The sequence below is a fragment of the Gymnogyps californianus genome, chromosome 1 (assembly GCF_018139145.2).
Source record: "Gymnogyps californianus isolate 813 chromosome 1, ASM1813914v2, whole genome shotgun sequence".
Lineage (NCBI taxonomy): Eukaryota > Metazoa > Chordata > Aves > Accipitriformes > Cathartidae > Gymnogyps > Gymnogyps californianus.
In genome coordinates, this window is record NC_059471.1 from 193,444,816 (window position 1) to 193,465,738 (window position 20,923).

General features: G+C 42.0%; 2 protein-coding genes across 2 annotated transcripts in view; both read left to right on the forward strand.

Annotated features, from left to right (window-relative positions):
- The window catches only part of WNT16 (Wnt family member 16), an 873,674-nt gene that overhangs the window by 244,608 nt on the left and 608,143 nt on the right, over positions 1-20,923 (forward strand). The window lies entirely within an intron of this gene.
- PTPRZ1 (protein tyrosine phosphatase receptor type Z1) overlaps positions 2,864-20,923 on the forward strand; it is a 143,451-nt gene continuing 125,391 nt past the window's right edge. The window contains exon 1 of the mRNA XM_050904294.1: positions 2,864-2,939. Within this exon, the coding sequence (XP_050760251.1) occupies positions 2,864-2,939 (76 nt within the window). The remainder of the gene's footprint in view (positions 2,940-20,923) is intronic.

Below are 20,923 nucleotides of genomic sequence, written 5' to 3' on the forward strand. Positions count from 1 at the left end.
TGCATGTTTGCATGTGTACGGGTTTGGAAATCACTACAGTTCTTTCCTGGCATCTAGGTTCTTCCAATAACATGAAAACCAGCTGACTAAAATCTTTAAGAACATTTTCCCTTAGGACAATCCTAAAATAGTTCTTTATTGGTGGAGCTCAGTACATGGAACTTGTTTCTTCCCGTGATACTAGAAGTCCCTTTAACAAGAACTGTCATTCAAAGTTAATCCTTCTCCTAATGAACCAACCTCTATTGTATGTAAACTCCATAGTACCCTGAAAGATGCTGACCTTGCATGAGAAGACACGTCTGCAGTCTGCTTTCCAAATACAATCAACTGCTTGAGCATCTTGGCAATTTCTCCTCTAACTTTTGTTCACTCAGAAATTTCCAATTTGCTTCTTGTCAAGATAGCTCATAACGTCCCGAACAGCCAGGTAGAGCAGGCAGACATCGAAATGAAAAACTGACACGGGAGTTTTTTCTTTGTTTTCCTTGAAGACAAGCTGGCAGAAGCAGCTCCGGTGCCTGAGGACTAAGAGGCCTGGTAGAGCAGGGTACCGATAAAGCACCAAGTGTTTTTACACTTAAGTTGCCCGCCATTAAAAGTCGCATCACATCTGTGCTGAGTAGACGGTTTCACTCGGACGGGAACAGTATCGCAACCACCGAAACCATTCACACGGCTCCTGGGCCGCACTTGGGTGGACCTGGGATGAAGTGCAGGATCATGTGTGTCATCTTATGCTCCCAAAGCCTAGTTTGTCAGAGGTGTTTCTAGCCCCCCACCTACCTTTTCCCACCAGGATACCCAAGAGCTCAGCTCAGTGCAGGAAGGCTGTGGGGAAGGCAGGCCCAGCCCGGGAGGCAGGGTGCCTGCTCTCCCTGCATCGGGGTGCCACGCAGGGCAGGGTGTCTTGGCCGGGGCTCCCCACCGGGCCCACGCGTGCCGCTTTGCCCCGCGGGTCCCCCCGCCCCAGCCCGGTGCCTGCCCCGCCGGCACTGCCGCCCCTGCCCGGCGCTTCCCACCACACGGGACCTGGTGTTTGTTTCCCTTAATTTTTCACTTCTTGTTTGGGTGGTTTGGGGTTTGTTTCTTTCTTTTTTTTTTTTTTGGTCTTGTTTTGTCTTCCCGAAGAAACGGTGCCAGTGCCTGCGCCCTGACCCACTTCTAAGGCGGATAACGACATTCTGCTGCTCCGGCCCCCTTCCCCACTGCCCCCTCCAGTTCCCAGGGAACACGTACCCTCCCCGCTTCCCGGCTCGGGGACCAGCCTGCAAACGCCACCTACTTACCGGCCGGTAGCCCTTACCAGCCCCGCCGAACTCCCCGCCGTTATTCTCACGGTTACCCTCGGCAGTAAGCGCCTGCAAAATCGGGCCCTTGAACCACCGCTGGGAGCCGGCCCCGAGACGACTGCTTTTGAACGGGGCTCCCCCGCCTACGCGCCCTCCGGCACCCCCGAAGGGCTGCCAGGCTCGCCGTCCCTGGGGTCGCACCGACCGGCCCCTCACCTCGCTGCCCTCCGAGACCCCAGAAACCCCACATCCCCCCTCCCCGCCGAAATAAACTTTTCTTCGCACGCCGGTGGGGCGGTGGCGGTGTCCCGGGGGGCTGCCCCGGCGCGGAGCCGCTCTCCCCCCACGCCGGCGCTGCGGCGGGGTCCTCGGCCCCGGGGCCACGCTTTGGCCGCGACGACGTGAACCCCTCCCGGCCCCTGTTTTCCTCCCTCCTGCCTGCTGGGGGGTGGCTCTGCCCCCTCCCGCCCGCGGGTGCGCGCCACCGCACTCGCTCGCGCAGCCCCCCCCACGCACACGCATGCATTCACACACACGCACGCAGACACACTCACACGCGCGCACACGTGCGCACCCGCCCAGCAGCGCGCGGTCTCCGCCCCCCCGCGCACACACACACACACACACACACAGAGACATACACACCAAGCACACACCCGCGCACACACGCACACCCACGCCGGCACACACCCGCACACACCGGCGCGCTCCCCCGCAGGCACCCGCGCCCTCGGCAGCGCGGCCGCTCAGCGCGGAGGGCGGCCCCCGGCGAGCCCCCGCCATGCGCTGAGCCGCGGCCCCGCCAGCACCCAGCGCCGCTGATCCCGCCCGCCCGCGGCGTGGGGGCGGCCGCCGGGCGCGGCCGCGGCGCGGAGCCGGCTCCCCACTGGGGAGAGGTGCAGCTGCCCGCGGAGGCAGGCAGGCAGGCAGGCAGGCAGGAGGCTGAGAGACAGTCGGACGGGCAGGCAGGCAGGCAGACGGGAGGAGGCGAAGGACGATTTGGACATGCTCATTCTAGGGCGCTTGGTTGCCTGCATCCAGCTCGTCTGTATCCTCAGAGAGGGTGAGTGATATTTGCATGAATTCATCTTTGGGTTTCAGACCAACTTTTCTCCCCGGGCTCCGGTGGGGTTTTCTCCCTCTGATCCCTTTTGCTTAGACCTGCAGGCGCAATCAACGGCTGTTCCACACCGTGAAAACACGCTGTCAACACCACGGGTGGGAACGTTTCTCCTTACCCCTTTTTACCTCAGCCTCCTGCTGCCGGGCTCCGCGGATGCGCGGTACCCCCACGCCACCACCGGCACAGGCGGCTTGCTTGGGAGGGGGGGGCTCGCCAGCCCACCCTGCCTCTGCTTCCACAGCGGCATCTCGCGTGGCGCTCCGCGCCCCGCCGAGCCCTCCCCACGGGTCTGGCCCCGCCGGGGAGCCCGGACCCGCGGGGGAGTGGGTGTGCGCCTGTGACAGGAGGGAGGGAGAAAATCCCTGCCAAGCATCGAGCTTCTCTGTGGACGTGGGATATGAAATTTTACTTTAGCCTCTCGCATGAACTGTTTCGAAGAGAACCGGGCATGGGTGCAAAATTTCAGTCCAAAAAAAGACTCGTTCTCCGAGAACGGGCAACGTCAGTGATTGCCCTAAAACAAGGTATAACTGCTGCCTCGAAAAGCAAAATACAAGTCATTCATTCACGTGGGACCCTGCATACAGAATATGAATTCATATATAGATTTCAGTAGGACTACTTACATAACCAAATTAATTTTCAACTCATTCAGATCTGTGCAGCTGGAGTGCATCCTAAAAATCATGCAATGCTCTGTTATTCAGTATTATTATTATAACCAGCGTGAGTCAGTTTGATGCTGTTAGAAGTGCTGTCTTAGATACTTTGTCAAATAAATATTACGAGTTTAAGTGGTGTGTTTTGTATCATATTGAATGATCGTTTTGAATTTATAAGCCTCTATCAAATAGATCACTAGAAAATACTAGTTGTTTGCTTGTATTTAAGTATGATGAACTTAGGAGCTTCAGCCCATTATGTGCAAAACCAGTTTTACAATAGGTCTCGTGATAAAGTAGGCACTAACCTACATTTTTCACTCAATAGGTGGTGCTGCTTCTGAAACCATGAAGCTCTATAAACAAAGATCAGTGTTAGGTTACTCGGAGTGAAAGCAATTTCTTACCAAGTTCTGCTAGTTAGAGGAAACTACTTTTTAAAATTTTCTCATGTGAAAAATATTTTTATCTCCTTTCTGAAAGTATAGTGGAATAACTCAACTATAAATGTGATTAATGTAACTGACCTTTAATTAAAATGTATGATCTTTGTAAGGGCATTAATAGCATTTTAATGTCACTTATAAACTAACCTATTTCTAAAAACAGGGTACTTATTCTAATATAATTCTCTTACACTAGTTTGGCAAAGACTGGCCTGCCATAAAACTTTTGATAAGTTTTCATAACATTTCTTTCTTACATTTCCAACCTGTTTCCTAAAGTCAAATGTACTCCCAAGACTATTTAAAGGACAAAATTAGCAGGTGTTTGTATATGTGTGTGGAGGTATTTGAAAATGTGTGAGTACAGATCAAGTATACCATGATATGATCATAATGTAATACAACACAATTCAATTTTGGAGACTAGCTTCAGTATTGAGATGATCCTACCACATTGCACGCAATGCAAGACATAAACATAACTTTAAATGAAACCAAAGTTTTTTTAATAATTCAATCTCATGTCTTTTTAGAAATAAGGTGGTTTTGTATAATGTAATATTCAAATACATGGTGTGCATGTGTATGTTATATTCATGAATTTAAAAGATCTGTCAGGTTTTTTACTCACACATGAGGTATAATATAAGTGCGGCTACCTTTTTTTTCTCTAGACTGATACACTATTGTTTTCAAACCTGACCTGAAGGGGACACCCTTTCTAGATGTGATGGATGATTGGTCTCAATGGTGGTTCATTCTGAACCTAGAGACTAGGCTGCTCAGTGTGTTCAATGACATGATTGTTCCCCAAAATGAATACCCTGTACAGGTTATTAGACTGATTTAATCAGATTTCATTTGAATATGTTCCTCTTTGAGTATCTCTCCATAACTAAACATGCTCTCATCTGATAGTATTAGTTCTTAGGAGTAGACATTTTGTTAGAATTTTGACATTATTTCCTTTTGGTTTTTCATAAAAAAATAAAATCAATGATTGCATACTACCAGTGTATGGTTCCTAGGGCTTGGTGAGAGAGGAGGACTGGGTTGGACAGGCTGATTCTTACCATTAGGTATTTCTGGTACGGAAGAAACCAGACCCAGGGCTCTGTGAATGGGATGTTGCTGAAGAGCATGGCAGCCTGCCTTTGCATTCTGGAGGCTATGCTTACTAGTTCGAGGCTAGGCAGCATGTAGATCCCAGCCTCATTTGCTTGTAGTTTCAAAAAATGTTGTTGAGTTCTCAGCTGGTCACGTACAGAGGTCTCTACAGGAGGTTCCTTCTAATGAATCTGTTTGGGAGGTTTGTTGTTGCGTCTGGGAGACTCAGCAGGAAAATCTCAGTCTCATAGGTGTTCAGAAAAGACAAGGCAGTCAAATCAACCTCACTGAAGAAAAACCTATGAGAGCAGATGGAGGCAAAAAGTTCTTTTGGGAATGACAAGACAGTAACAGTTCTTTCTCTGTGTTATTGAAGAAATGCTTAGGGGCTTGATTCTAATATCGCTGCTGAGATATGAATAGCACCTTCCTCCACAGTGTTACTGAAGCCAAGTACTGATGTAATTATTTATGGAGCAGGGTATTATCTGAGTATTCTCAGTGAGTGCCATTCAGTGAAGTTCAATGGAACTACTTGTGGAGTGAGATGCTATTCAGTCACAAGTAAGGGCATATGAGAAGTCCTGTGTAATTATTTGTGGACACTACTGTGTAGTTAGAATAGAGATTTCCTATGAAGCTCCTTCTGTTACTAAAATTAAAGGGAAAAAAACCCTCTGTGGACAATTCACTTGCTTTTTTTACGTTTTTATTTAAAATGAGAAATATATGAATCTGTAGTCTTCAGCCTGCATATATCTCAGGCTGAATATATTCTTTGAAATTCTGCCCCGGCTTACTGATATGTTCCATATAACGTCCTGAAAGTCAATGGGGTGTGCCCTTTTTGTAGCTTTTATCTCATTGTGCTTATGGAAAAAACATCTGGAGTCTTTTCAATAACTAGACTATTTATGAATCTGTGTAGGCAAGAAAATGTTAATAGAAAAAGGAACATGTTTTAACAAATTACACTATAATTGTGGCTAAATTTGAATCAAAGAGGTGTAAATATTTAGGCAAGACTTAAAAAATATTCCCTGCTTTCACTAGCAAATGTATGGGTAATTTCCCCAAATAATGTAGAAAGTCTCTCCAAAATTATCTCATCTACACCTTACTACTATCACTGTCTGACCTCAACCAGGGTTTTGCCTTTCAAAATGCAGCTAATTAAACTATGAATTGTTTAATTAGTTGTGTCTCACTTTAATTTTTCACTATCTAGAAAAGATCTCTCTCTCATTTTTAGTTTGTTTCTGGCATCCCAGTACCATGACTTTATTCACACAAAAGTAGTAACGTTTCCCTAAGTATTCTAATTTTTCTTATACAACTGACATCAGGACCGTATTTCCAAGCTAGCAGACGGCATACATCTCAGTACCAACAAAAAAAGCAACTTCTCTGCGCTCTTTACTGGACGGGCCCAACTAATAATAATGAGAATCTGAAGGACAGCATTGGCTCAGCTTTCTAAATCCAATCACGCTTTCTGTTCATTCTCATGGCTGCATGTTTAGATTCAATAAGCCCTTAGACTGCTAAAGGGCTATGGGATCAGATCCTTCTTTTTTGCACTAACCTCTTATTTTGACTATTTTTGTAGGCCAGATACTTGGCATACTTCAAACTTAATTGCATCACAGTAATATTACTGTATATTATTTTTAATGCTTTAGCATATTTTACACTTAAGATGACGTGTTCCTGTGGATGATGATACATAGTTCCTATGGGGAAATTTAGTCCTGCCATATCTAAAACATAAGAGCTAAAACAAAAATAAAAATTTTAGGACTGTTAAACTGTCTATTTTAACCATCTATATGATAACCATCTATATGTCATGCATTTTTGTACCATAGAGTTTGATATATACCAAAATTAAATATACAGTATGGATTTATTTTAGGTTCAAATGCTGGCAGGTATGAAAAGTTGTGCAGAAATGAATAACATTTTAAAAGTTAATGTCAGTGTAACCTAATGTTTATTCAGCACACTAGTCTGTAGGACATTGTTGTGGTTTAACCCCAGCCAGCAACTAAGCACCATGCAGCCGCTCACCTCTCCCTTCTCCCCTCTCCCAGTGGGATGGGGAGAAGGATCAGGGAAAAAAAGTAAAACTAGTGGGTTGAGATAAGAGCAGTTTAATAACTAAAGTAAAATAAAATACAATACTAACAATAATAATAAAAATATAATAATAATAATAATAATAGCAATTAAAAGGAATATTAAAAAAAAAAGATAAATAAAACCCAAGAAAAGACAAGCGATGCACAGTGCAATTGCTCACCACCGGCTGACCGATGCCTGAGCAGTGATCCGCCCCTCCCAGCCAACTCCCCCCAGTTTATATACTGGGCATGACGTTCCATGGTATGGAATATCCCTTTGGTTAGTTCAGGTCAGCTACCCCAGCTATGCTCCCTCCCAGCTTCTTCTTGCACCTGCTTGCTGGCAGAGCATGGGAAACTGAAAAGTCCTTAACTTAGGATAAGTGCTACTTAGCAACAACTAAAACATCAGAGTCTTATCAACATTATTCTCACACTAAATCCAAAACACACTGTACCAGCTACTAAGAAGAAAATTAACTCTATCCCTGCCAAAACCAGGACAGACATATCTAAAATAGTTAAAGCTGTGGTTTCCAATGTTGAATCAATACAATGTATAAGGGGAGTTTTATAAGTTGTATTTGGCATTATTTCATCTCTAAATATACTCTTCTATCTGAATTCCTGGAGAGAAACTAAATAATATATATAAAAATAAGGTGGTAATTTGAAACTATTATAATTATAACCTGGATTGTAAATCAGGATGTTAATTTATGAATGTAGGCACTTGGCCATTTCTTAAGGAAGGCGATTTCCTTCATTTTCTGTGCTCATCATTTAAGTGGTCACTTCCCACTATGAGTTCTCTAATTAGGAATTTAAGGGTGAACAGATTCTGTTCTTTCACTGACAATTTCAATTCTTCTTCAAACGTGCCGTGCTTCTCAGTATTCCCTGTAGGGCCTGGAAGTCTGTAGCAGTTCCGGAGCCCCCCAGCTCCCATTTAACAGCTCGATTCTCACAGCTTCGTGTACCATTTGTGTGGCTTTCCTGTATGAGACATCCTTTGGCTATTGAATAAGCTTCTTTCCCATAAAGACAAAAGTTACCTTTTTGAATACATGTCAAGGCTTCTGCATTAGAAAGATAAATCAACAGGAAGAAAAGGACTTACAGTATTAAATACACAAAATCCACTAAATGAAAGATAGCAAATTTTTCAAAGAGGCTGGGACTGTAAATGAAACTTGGCTCCAGCAGGTTGTTGAGGAACTGTTGGCAGCAGAGTACTTTTGTAGGAAGGTATGGTGCAGGTTGCTTGTTGAATACAAATTACTGATGTCGGTCAATTCAGTCTTGAGCCTCAGGTGGAAATAACTGGAGATTTTAGAAACAAGGTGAGGGTTTATTTTACTTATTTTGCATCGCTGGCTGATATTGTGGCACTATCTGGTTGAGGTGAAATAATAGACTTTTTAAGAAAAACGGGCACTGTGTAAAAGTGTCATGGATTATTCTAGATGAGGCATACCTCTCAAAAGCTCCTATTGCCTTCTACTGCTTGCCCATACTTGACTTAGGTTTTCTTTGATCCACTAGAAGTAGCTATATTTCACCCTAGAAATCAGTATTTTTCATTACTAATTGAAGACTGTAGGAGCTATTGTTTGAGTTCGCTAATTTCAGAAATCATTATTGTGGTGAAAGTCCCGTGGATGACAAAAATACTATTCCACATCTGATAAGGAAAGCTCAGCACTGAAAGTAGGATGCTGGTGGAACTGAGGTGCCTGAACCCAAAATTTTAATTAAAAGGGTCCCTGACTCAGCTAGTACATTTCAGGGCTTCCAGGGAAGCTTTCAGGCAGGTACAATTCCTGTTCTGCATGTGCCTTACCTGACCCTATTATGTGCATTTCAGTGCCTCTTTCCCTCCTAAGTTTAATTGGGATCCAAACCCAAAAGTTCTTTCAGATGACTTCCCTGATCCCTAAGTCAGTAAGGCTTCCCTAAATAGACACTGACAGGATCAGGTATCTTGATCTGACTGCTGCTGCTACTTCTGTTTGAGACAAAGGACAAGGCGATGGCTGTGCCACCTTCTCCTGTTGTGGCCCAGTGGCTGAAGAGTTTTACCAAGACAGCCTAGAGGGAAGACCTGTTCTGAGCTAAAGGGAGTTGAAACTACGTCTCCTATCTCCAAACGTTAGGTTTTGTCAGATGAGAGGACTCTTCATACCTCTTGCTTAAGATGAAGCATTTTGGCTTAATTTTTTTTTTTTTTACAAAAGGTCAAAGGCTAGGAATTGCAGGGACAAAATAGGGCAAAGAACAAATAACATCAGTTATGCCACTGCATAAAATCATAGCTAGCCTGCTTCTTAAATATTGTGTACGCTTATGTTTCCCTCATCTCATAAAGGGCACAGCAGACTTGTAAAAAAAAGTGAGAAGATGGCAACAGGGAATATCACAGGTAGTTGTTTTGAGGAATGACTAAATAAGCTAGGACTCCTTGTCAAGGACAAAGACAACTTAAGAGTTTGTTTTGTAGAGCATTATGAACTCACGAGTGATGGGAATCCGTTCTTCACTGACTCTCCCAATATAAGAGCAAGGGGACAGCCAATGAAGGCAGTAGGAGCCAGATTTAAAAATAAATAAAATAAAAGGATAGTTCTTCCTGCAACAGGTGATAGACTTGTGAAACTGCTGTAGGTTGCTGTGAGAGCAAAACAGTTTGAGAGGATACTGGACAAGATCTTGAAAGAGAAACCTACTGAGGGTTGCTAAGCAGATGGAAACCACATCCATTTCAGGAATTTTTGGAGCTGGAGATAGAGCCTGGGAGAGCTTGCAAGGAAGTTTTCAAGCATATCCTATAAGTTTGCCTTTTTCTTACTGTTCCTTAAGCATCTGCTTCAGGCTTTTGGAGACAGGACTCTGAATTGGTAGGATAGTACAAGAAGACAGGAAATACGACTTCTTACACCTGCTCCTACTCAGTATTTCATTATCCACTTGCTGGATACAATGCATAAATCACTACCACTGCCTTTTCTCTGGTTGTGCTCTAAAAAGAGCAGGTTTTGCTCATTTCTTTGAAAGTTCCAGATACTTACTCAGAAGGGAATTCTAGGCTGCACTTCTAAAGGAGCAAACTCCCAAAGGTGTGGGCAGAACTCAGATGCAGTTCCACCAACTCAGCATTTTACATCAGCTGTCCTGGGCAGCTGAATCCCATTTGGGCAAGCCAGTTGCTTGTTATTGCACTCAGCTGCCTAGCTCACCTAAAGACCGTGTAGGAGCCTGAACTTCAAGGCTCTGGAGCCGACTGCTAGTGCCTAACAGGTGGGTGATTCAGCTAAATGCCATTTTGCATCTGGGTTTTGTCTAAGTCAGGGCTCTCAAATACATCATTTACACTGCACCTTCAGATTTGGCAGCTAAAAAACAGGCTAGACGTGGCTTGGCTACTTGGCATATAAAAAGCAATATTTCCTTCTCTAGTTTTTTATACCATCTAGTTAGGCACACAAGGTAATTTTTTTTTTTTCCCTACAACCCTTTATGTTTAACTAAACTTAGAGACTGTAGTTACCTGGAAAATTTTCTGTGTGATGTTGAAATATTAAAGATCCTACTGTGCAGATAGCATTCAGCAATTTACATTTCTGTATGAAGATATTAGGACTGCTCACCTGACTAGTGAGAGATTTCATTAAGAGTTTTCAGGAGCAGTATATCTGTTAGTACTTTGGCTCTGAATTGTCACCCTCATTGCCAAAAGATTTCTGCTAAATACTGGATTACCTGAAGGCCGAAATATAAAGCAGGTAGCATTTGAAGAGGTATCCATCTTCACTGCCTTATTTATCTGTTTCCTGAGATTATTAAACAATAACTTCAGAAAGGGTGAAGTAAAACACATGTAGAGTACTTTTACTGTATAGAAATAGTGTTACAGAATTGATCTTTGAAATGCTGTAAATAAAGATGTTGCATTAAAATAAATGAAATCAAATATATCTTAGTGAATGAATACCTATGTCTCTGTAAATGCCCTAACACAATTTGACAAAGAATTCCTGGTCATTTAAAATTTCCTTGGAAATCAGGACATGTTCTTTAATCAGGACAGGTTTTTTGGTTTTTTTATAAGCTATCCAGGCCAAATTAAAATTTTTCCTAAAGTAAATGGAAGGATTTAGTGACTTCATTGAGATTTAGACTGGTTTGTGTCATAAGTCTTCAAAATACACTTTTCCAAATATAATGCCATTTTTCAAAGCTGTCAAAGCCTTGGAAAAGAAAAATTTGTAATGTTCTGCAGGGGCAGCTTATACTGAAGAAACTGAAAGCTTTTTGAAAGCTAAAGCAAGTATTTTGAGCAAAAAATAAGCCTTTAAAATCAGTGTTTAAAAAAAGACTTGATTCTTCAATTGCTTTATATGCTGAACTCCATGATTTCAGCAGAAGTTCCCCAAAAGAAAAACATCTGCTTGCTTAGACTAAATAGCTAATGATCAGAGTAACAGCTGGCTTTATAAAAGTGACCTAATATTACTCCAGGCAGTTTGTCTTCTAGCTCCATCCCCAAACTGACCAACTGTGTTTCATCCATTTCTAGCCATTTGGAAAAATTTTGTTCCAAGTGCATGTCAGTTGTTTCTGTCATTTCGTTCTGTAACTCTTATTCTGATAGGTGTGTGTAAGTATGATAATGAACAAATTTGGCAGGCTGGGGCTTCCTGGGAGGCTAAGGAGCCTTCTGCCAGCGCCCTGGAGTACTGCTGTTAGGTGTGTGGGTCATTTCATGTTACGTGGTGCACTCACCACACAACCCATCCACCCATCATCTGCACAGAGTTTGGGGTGAGTCCTGTGTGGTCTGTGCCTACCTCTTTCTTTGTAATCTTTGAGTTTTGGACAGTTGCTTTGCGTTTCATGTATCGTGCAATGTTGCAGAAAAATCTCAAGGAACCAGGTTCTCTTTGGGTTTTTGTTTTGTGTTGTTTTGTTGGGTTTTTTTTAACACACCTTAGGTTTGTGTTAAAAAACCCCGTGTATCACTGTAGATAAACAGATCACAGTACAGTTACTTCTGGCTTATATTGGTGGAACTGTGCGTGAATAAATTCTGGATGACCATCAAGGAGAAGAAGATCCAGAAGAGCTATTGAAGTTTTAGGATAGTGCTGACACAAAACCAAATGGATATAAACTACCAATGTGCAAATTTAAGCTGCAAATTAGAAGATTCCTAACCATTACAGCAATGGGATTTTGGAAAGTCTTTCCAATGGTAATAGTAGGAGCAAAAAGCCAACCTACTTTTTTTTTAAGAATAGGGTACCATGTTTTTTTGCAAGATCCTGTGGCTCCTGCAATAGGAGAGAAGCCCATCAGTGATTTAGGAGTCCCTGTCAGTGAGTACCATGGTACAGTTTCAACTGTGCTAAATAAGAAAACTGAGCAGTGTGCACCTGGCTGTGCCAGGCAGCTGCCCACTGCTGAAACAACATAAAACAGTCATTCCTCATGACGGACTGATACATTTGTAAGCTGAGGTACTGGGGACTGAGTGGTCACTTAGCATCTCCAGTACCACTCAGCATTTCCAACTGCACTGAGTAGTAAAACATCATAAATCTGTCCAGGAAAAGAAATAAAGTCTAACATAAAGTCAGGAGACTTAAAAATGTACATTTTGGGTTTAATTATTGTATTTTGAGGCTGTTGACAGTTCGCTATTTTAATTAAGATTACTTGTACAAGCACAAGGTAAGAAACCTCCTTTAAAGAAAAGTATTTGAAATCTCATGTAGTTGTATGACTTCAGGAGCTAGGGGTTTAGTTAAAATACTAGATCTTTGAGAACCGGCAGTGCTCTCACTTTCTCAAATGATACGACCATAGGAAATTTCAAGTCATTGTATTTCAGTGTCAAATTTTACATTGGCTGAATTCTGAGAGTATTCTTAGGCTCGTCCACCCATCTTCCATTAGTCCTCTCCATGTCTTCCTCTCACATTCTCATATAAATGGTTTGGCCTCCCCGACAGCCCCGTAAACTCTCTCCTCACCACGTGCACATTTCTCCAAACACACAGGCAGTTACATGTTAGTCTACTAATGTAAAATTACTCCTGCAACTTTGTAAGGGTCCTTCTTGATGGCCTTTTGCCCCTCTTTTAATGTGTATTTCTTACATATCTGATATAATTCCTCTTCACTGTTTCTTCCTGTATTTTGTATTATCACTAGCTTTCTCCCCTTCTTTATTTGGGATGAAGAAAAAGGGATTTGTATTTTGCTTATTGCTTTATCTGTATGGTAAAAAAATCCCAAACACATAAATCAATATAATATGTATTTGAACTAACCAAACAGTGGATAAAAACTGTAAATTCCTTGGGTTTTTTTCTCTGTGAGTTTTATTTTCTGCACAGTTGTCTAATCACTTAGTCAAAGGTTTAGTTTTTGGTATCTCTTGATGAGAGAGAGAAAACAGATTTCTGTATTTAACATATATATATTGGAGCAGAGGTCAAGTCAGTATTACATTCAACAGAATTCATTCAGGAATACTTAGACTAGCAATTATTCTTTTAATCCATTAGTGAAAAATGCATCCATACAAAAAGATTATGGGAAGCTATCCTTTAATCTGAGTATTTTTCAGTCTTTTCTGGTTTGTGCTATCCACTGTGGGATTTGTAACGCGTGAATCAGCAGAGAAAATGTTTCCATGTGGCAGTAGTCTTCACTGTCTGTATGGGAAATTCCAGCCTTTTTGTGTGAGGTGGTAAGACTGTAACACAAAATCTGCTAAAGATTTGTCTGAGTAGTGGCTGTACTCATGGAGGGAAAGATGACAACAGGAACGGATATATACTGTTTATTAGGAATATGTGCACATCTTAAATGATCTGATTAGCTTTTGCAACTATTTAGGTGTTTACAGTAGGAAAAGAGATTCATCATATTAAAACAAATTGCAAGTGCAATTTAGAGCAGATTAAAAATACCCTTATTGCCTGGCTGAATGGGAGAAGACAGCTTCAGCTAAATCAGGTGAAGCTAATAAGGCAATGATGCATAATGGATAGTTTCAGGTTACATGCAGTTGAGTGAAATAGAAGAAAATGTATATGGAGCAACCAGAAAATGTAGTCTTGTTTTGGGTGAATATGGTAATATGAATTAATCAGCTTTTTCTAATATGATCTACACATTCTTTCACAATTGTAAACAGTGCATTTGAATAAAACTGTAAGCCAGGTTTTCATGGCAAGATTATAATTATTGAGGTTTTTTTTGTTTATTAGTTAAAGAGTTCCTTGGATGTGCAAGAGTTTTTCTAAACATATGAAACCCTGGTCCCCTGAAATCTGCTGTTCACTTGAAAGCAACAGGAAATTTGACCCACTCGGAGTTGCTTTACGGTTATATCAAAGAAGAGGTTTAGTCACCTTGCAGTGCAACTCAAAATGCTGGGTTAGGCATCCTGCTTGTTGTGTACAGAGCACAAGAATTATAGGCACCTAGACTGGGATTCATAGCAGCCAGCATGTCCGGTGCTGGGACATGAAAGCCTGGCTGGTAAAATAAAGATCAGTGTAGATAAGACAGTATAAAAAAGTAACAAACTGGGAAGTGCCTCTCAGGGCCACATATTGGGAATAACTATGCTGAAACATTTTGTTTAGATGACTAGACCTGACAAAAAGTATCTTGGAATTCAGAATTGTTGATCTTACTACTCCTAAAACAGTCATAAAATGTTGATACTGGAGACTTCTCATAATCATCTGATAGCACAACATTTGCCAAAGAAACAGGAGATGGCAATCCTAAACCTTTCCCATGTAAGGGGGTTTGAATCACAGCTGTGGAGAGCAGTGTTATCCACAGGATGACAGAGCACAGCAGTTGAGATGGGCAACAGTGTTGATATATACCCAGGCTGAAGATGGGAATGGTAGAAAAGTTTGAAAGAGAAAACCTAACTATCCAGTCTAGTGGGAGAGATAAGGTGGTCCAGCGCAGCATTTCCAGGTGCCAGACTAGATTTTTGCCCTCCTTTCTTCACTGTGCCCCCCCTACCCTGCCCCAGAAGCAGCAGCTGCTGCTGTGTGCAGGCAGCAAATCCCTGGTCTCCTACTTCTGCTGTGGCTCCCCCCTCACCTCCCCCCCCACGTCCCCCCACATCACTGTCTCTCTGTGGCTGCAATAGTGCATCTCTCTGCTGGGACGGATGCAAATGTGGATGAAGGCATTTGGCTGCAGAGGCAGCCTGTACTGCTGGAAAGGCCACTCTGTCTGGGATGGGGGATAGGAGACAGGCCAGAAAATATGTTCTGTAGGCTGGATTAAAGCCTTGGGTCAGCAGTTGGACCATGCTGGGTTATGTCTCGCAGTGAAAGGAGTGAGACATGGGGTTCCAGTCCCTGTCAGTTTGATTATTTCTGTCTTTTATCTAGCTGCTATCCAATGTAAAAAACACCAGGATTACTGTTGTCTCCTGTAGTTTTGAAACCTGCTGAAGAATGCTACTGCATCTCCTGGATGGCTCGGTCTGATGCTCATCTAGGTCTTCTGGGCATCTCTGAATAGCCACCTGCTTACCCCAGGTCCATGAAGTCTGTGCATCTTTCAGTCTTGGACCAGTTCCTATTTTTTTTATGTTGCAGAAACTGAACCAGTTAGACACAAAAGTGTATTGTATCTCTCCCAGAAAAGAAAATTGTGTAGCTGTATCATTAGTCTGTGTAGGAAACGTATGCATTTGCACCACCCCTGCTGGAATAGCAGGAGATTTTCTGCCACAGGCAGGTATGGCAACCGAGTGAGCAACAGCTGCAGTGTCCTGGAAGAAAATACAGCGTGTGCTCCTTTTTGTAGCAAATCAGCTGCTTTAGATGGCACAGAGACAACAGATTCATTTCCCTGGTGAGTCACTAAGCCTCCCTAAAGCCCCATATCTCCGAGACTTTCAGCTGAGGCGGAGCATATTACACGGCTCCCAATACAGCCAAAACCTTAAAGGCTTAGTCAAACCTATAATTAATTAACACTTGTGTAACACTTACAAGATATAACTCACTAGATGAGCACTAAGGCTGTTGCTAATGATTTTAAATCTATGAAGCAACTTCCTAAAAACCTTTGAAATTGGCAATTATAACGTTCTCTCTTAGATGGAAAAGCTTTGATCACTCCAGAGCAGGAAATAAATGCATGACTTAAACTGGAGAGAGAGAGTGACAGAACAGCGGCAAACTGCTAAATACACTGGCGCGGCAGAGGGCCAGAGGAAGATTTGCTGTTGCTCCTTCCAAAACTCGATTTGAAGGCATTTCAGTATTTCTGTATTGCATAAATGACTGTGAAAGTCCTAGGAAGTCTGCAGTTGCATGTACTCATGGTCTGAAGATAAGACTTAATTGCAGAATTTTACTTTCATGCTCGCTTCACTTTTTTTAATTTCTATGCAGTTACAAGGCTACATTCTGATACAGTGCTAGAAATGAACCTGATGAAAATATTCTGATGTGTCCTGTCTTACGTTCCAACAGAGATACTTTAGTAAGATTTAAAAAACCAAATTGATAGGATTTAAAAAAAATGATAAAAATGTGTCTGAAAGCCTATTGTTTTCTGTTCAGGAGTAGGAATATTTTGTAAAGAAACTAGCTAACTACAGTCTAGAATCTTGATTTTGCCATCGTGTTTTCCGAGAGCAAAATATGTGAAGCTGTCTTCTTTGCTTGACTAGTGCTGGTTGTGGGTTCAGCAGTGACATCCACCAAACTGTTGCCCTAACTTACTCAATTTTTCATGAGGTGATTAAAATTTAAGAGGTTCTTTGGTATAAAGCAGTGTAGTCTTTGCTTGTAAACTTTCTGCACTTCCTCAAATAACTTCCAGTTATTCATGGGTAGAAGAAAGAAAATAAGAACATTTTAAGAAAATAAAAAGGTATTCTAGAAAGACTCTTTTTAAGGATGTATGGATATTTTTAAGCTAGTGTAGTGCTGTCAAATGCAAATAATGTGTACCTGTTGAAGGCATCTTCAGAAACATTTCATTTACTTTGATTAATTGCTTAAATTCTCCCTAATAGATGTTTGAGTAAGTGAAAAATACTCTTCAAGTTGCTTCTTGAAGGAACAAATATTATTGTAATGGTTTTATATCATAATAACAAAATAAAGTTACATCCAAGTAAAATGAGGGGAAAAATCTCGCTACTTGTCTGTAAGCTTTCCACTGAGGGATTAAATGTTAGTGCTATGCCTATTGATGCAATACGAATATACTTCAGAAATTTTACAAACATTTGAGAAATATATATCTAGTTATGGGAAATACAGCCACTTAAATTACTCATTATACTTATTTCATTCCATGGACAGATTAATCCTCTAACTGGGTTTTTACACGTGTTGGATATTTAAACAAAAATGGGATCTGAGGTTAAACTGACATGTGGAGATGCTGTATAATCAGGAAATTGCTGTCATTTATTATTTATGTATCAACGACATCTAAGTGCATTTGTCAGTCACCAGGGTTTCATTGTGTAAGTTACCATATGAACACAGAGCAGGAATATGACACCTGCCCTAGGGAATTTAAAAATAAAATAAAATACAAAAAGAGAAGCTGATAGGACAGAGAAGATGGGAGGAGCTGCTAAGAAAAAATTATATATTAGTCAGTATAAAAAGCAATTGAGTTGTTGAAGCAGCAATCTGTCACATCTTTTCTAGCTATTCCTGCTAGTGAGAGTTTTCAAAGAGGTATTGAACGCGTCTGTCTCAGTTCCTTATCTATAAGGTAGAGGTAGTAATACTTTGCTCAAAGGTGTTTTGTGTGAACAAGAGCATGTTCGCATTTTGAAAGCTCTTTCAAGAGAAAAAAGGTTAGCTCCAAGTCTTATGTTATATCGCTTCCTGCCCCGAGGAAGTGATGCAGGTAGCCTTTGCAGTCTCTGTGGGACCTAAAGCATGCATGCAGGCAGGTCGGTTTGCAGTCACCTGGAGCCCCTGGTGCAGCCCCTTGCATGCCGTGCAAGACCCAGGCAACACTTACAGGTGAGGAGAAGCATTCACCTGGAGACCTAATGTCTCTGGTGTATCCTGGTGATTCAACAGGAAACTGAAAATCATGAGACCTGGGAACTGAACCTGGCAGACAGAGTCAACTCAAGCATGTCATTTTACCTTCTTTGCCTCAGTTTGCTGTCTGCACAGCTGAGACAATATCCCCATAGTTTCTGAAGTCAGTTCAGGAACAAAAGCACTGTGTAAATAGTAGGGTGCACAGATAGTGCACAGTGTGAGCACTGGCATGTGAGGAGCTGAGGTACGCTGCTTCTGATGACAAGATAACCCTTTCAGCATGAGCACAGCCTTCCTAATGGTGTATGGCCTCACTTAGGTGAGACTGCATGTACATTTACACCTGACAACTTGGGTCAAAACAGCTGATCTGAACATTTATCCTATGGTGGATCCTCTCTGATCACAATCCTAAATGGAAATTCTTACCCTGTGTGACCCAATGGTACCAGAAACCATGGACTGCAACGAGGCCTGTTACCTCATGGTCCCAGCCTGAAAGTCAGCATGGAGAAATGTGGCAAAATCTGATAGGCGTTTGCTGTATAAAACGAAGCTCTAACATCTCACAAAAGGAACAGTTATACTGAGTGGGGATACCACTGATGTTATTTTATCTAATTGCTGTAATTCAATGTTCATATGCTGTGTATAGCTAGAAGTGTGGTAGGACAGTCAAAACATCCTAAGAAGTTAGGTTTTCCTCACGTGTAGCAGTCAGTACAGCTTGGGTCCACATTTCATGTTTGATGATGATGATAATAAGAATAATGATAATAATATCCTGTGTCATTCTTCTTCATGTATCATTCTTCTTTATGCTATGAAGGTGGGCATGTGAGCATGGGTATAGGGCTGGTGGCTCTCGGCAGCTATTTTCCATTAGCTGCCATCTCAGTTCCACGAGGTCTTGCAACACACGTTGTCTAGGTGGTCCCTGGTGCCGAATGAATCGGTACAGCTTTTCTCTCTTATGCCCTCCATACTGGCAGGTAAAAAGGGGCATGGGTCACCGTTCACGCTTCAGTGTTTGCTGCCAGTTACCACGCTGCGGTGTCCTGATACATGATTGTTGCCTCCAGTTCTGACTTCAGGGAGGTGGTGCTCTGTATCCGTTACTCGTAATTCAGAAGTAAACGTTGACTTTTAAGTTGTGACCATAAGGCCAAATACTGACATGGTGAAAAGCTTTAAATTGCACAAATTAGCAGTGGATAAAAACCTACCTTTCTTTTTACTCTCTGCTTAAAAAAAAGCATATGTTAAAAATGAATAACGGGCCACTCCAGATTACTGTTGTCTTCCAGTAAATGATGACTTATGGGGGGAAAGAAAGAAAAAAAAGTGATGAGTCCTACTGACAAGAGGAAAAGTGTTAATGGTAGTTTCCAGAGTTCATAGAAATCCCACAGAGAGGTTAAGAATGAGGAAGAGAGCAAATAGAGGAAAAGAAGAGCAAAAAAAGAAAGGGAAAGGGAGAAAGAGGAAGGAGGGAATGAAGAAGGGAGGGAGGGAGGAAGGAAGGAGAAAATTTACAAATGAGACACACTTGGCACTTGTGCAGCTTCTGTTTATCTCATATTTTTTTAATTTTGGTGCTGCTGCAGTCTGCAGCTACTCGCCATTTGTAACTACTAGAAAAGGAGACTGGGGAAGGGAGCTAAATTACTCCTGCTGTGACTTTTACAGGCATCGCATCACCAAACCCAGAGAGAAATGAAGTGACTGAACCCCAAGCTTTCAATCTCAGTTGTTTTTAACTACTCTCTTCCACAAAGTGAGGAAAATGAAGAGGGTAATGCTACCTATTTCTTCTTTTTTTTTAAAAAATGCAGCCAAGTGGATTTTATTGCAGAGCAGTTTATGAGATGTTCATTCATCACAACAGAGAAAAAAACCTGTTCAGAGCAAGAGATGAGGGGTCTTTATATATTTGCTTTTAACAGGAATCGTTTATATAACTTTCTTGGCATCATCACCGCAGTGATCTCTAAAGATACATAGGCATGTAATACTTCTAGCAAATACATGATGAACTAATTATAGAAAGACACTTGTTGACGCTTGCAAGAAGTTAAGTGACGCAACGAAAAGAGCAGCGATGGGTTTGGGGAAGGAAGAGACACCACCCCCCTGCCCCCTTACCCGCACTTCCACACTCCCTTGGCCTCTCTCTGTGGGTGACCCACAACCCCTCCTCTCTTCTGCTCATAGGGGACCTTCTGCACTCCCCTTCCCCTCCTTCTCTTCCTCAGCCCCACATGTGGATGTGACCCAGCTTTCCCCTCAGAAAATCCTGTTTTTCTAGAACCAAGGAGAGTTCTTGTCTGACAGGAGAGGAGGGAGTCCTGCAAAGCAGATTCTGGGTAATTGTCACTCACTGCCTGCGGCAAGCATCCATATCTGAGATTATCATTTAAGTTCTGTTTATACAACTTGCAGTCCCAATGCAGCTAAAGTTCTGTGGATGTTCTGGCAATATTACAAATAAATCATAATAATGGTTGTTAATAAGTGAGTGCTGACAGTGATATTCAGGCCGTAATGATCATTGTAACCTAAAAAACCCCAAGGAGCTTTATTGTTTTCAAAAGAGAAATGTGTATTCTTAAGCTGAGAGATAATTTGGTTGGAATAGTACGTTTCATTTATAATGAATGCATCCAGACCTAATGCTGCCTCCTTGCACAATATGCAAAACCAAGATTTAATGGTAAAACTTGCTGCTCCTGAGCATGGCACACTGTTGCCTCTATGGACAGAATATAGTTGTGCATTACAGGTCAAACAGGGACTTTGCTGGTTTTCACCAAAATGTGTAGACCTTTGGTAAAAATTGTTTTTGTGAAGGAACATCTGAAGAGGAGTTAAAAACCTTGGACTTGTAAGGACTGTGGCCAGGAAGAGTTTTAGCATGCAAGGGGGAATGGACAGGCTGGCGTGGCATGTAAGTTCTGTAAGTTTAAGTTCTTTTTCAGGGAGACAATATTTGGAAATAAGTTTCAGCTAGATTTCACAATAATTTTAATTGGAGAAAACAACTCTAAATTCTTTTTCATGCAATATCTATAGTAAGTGCTATTTTAAGAATCCAC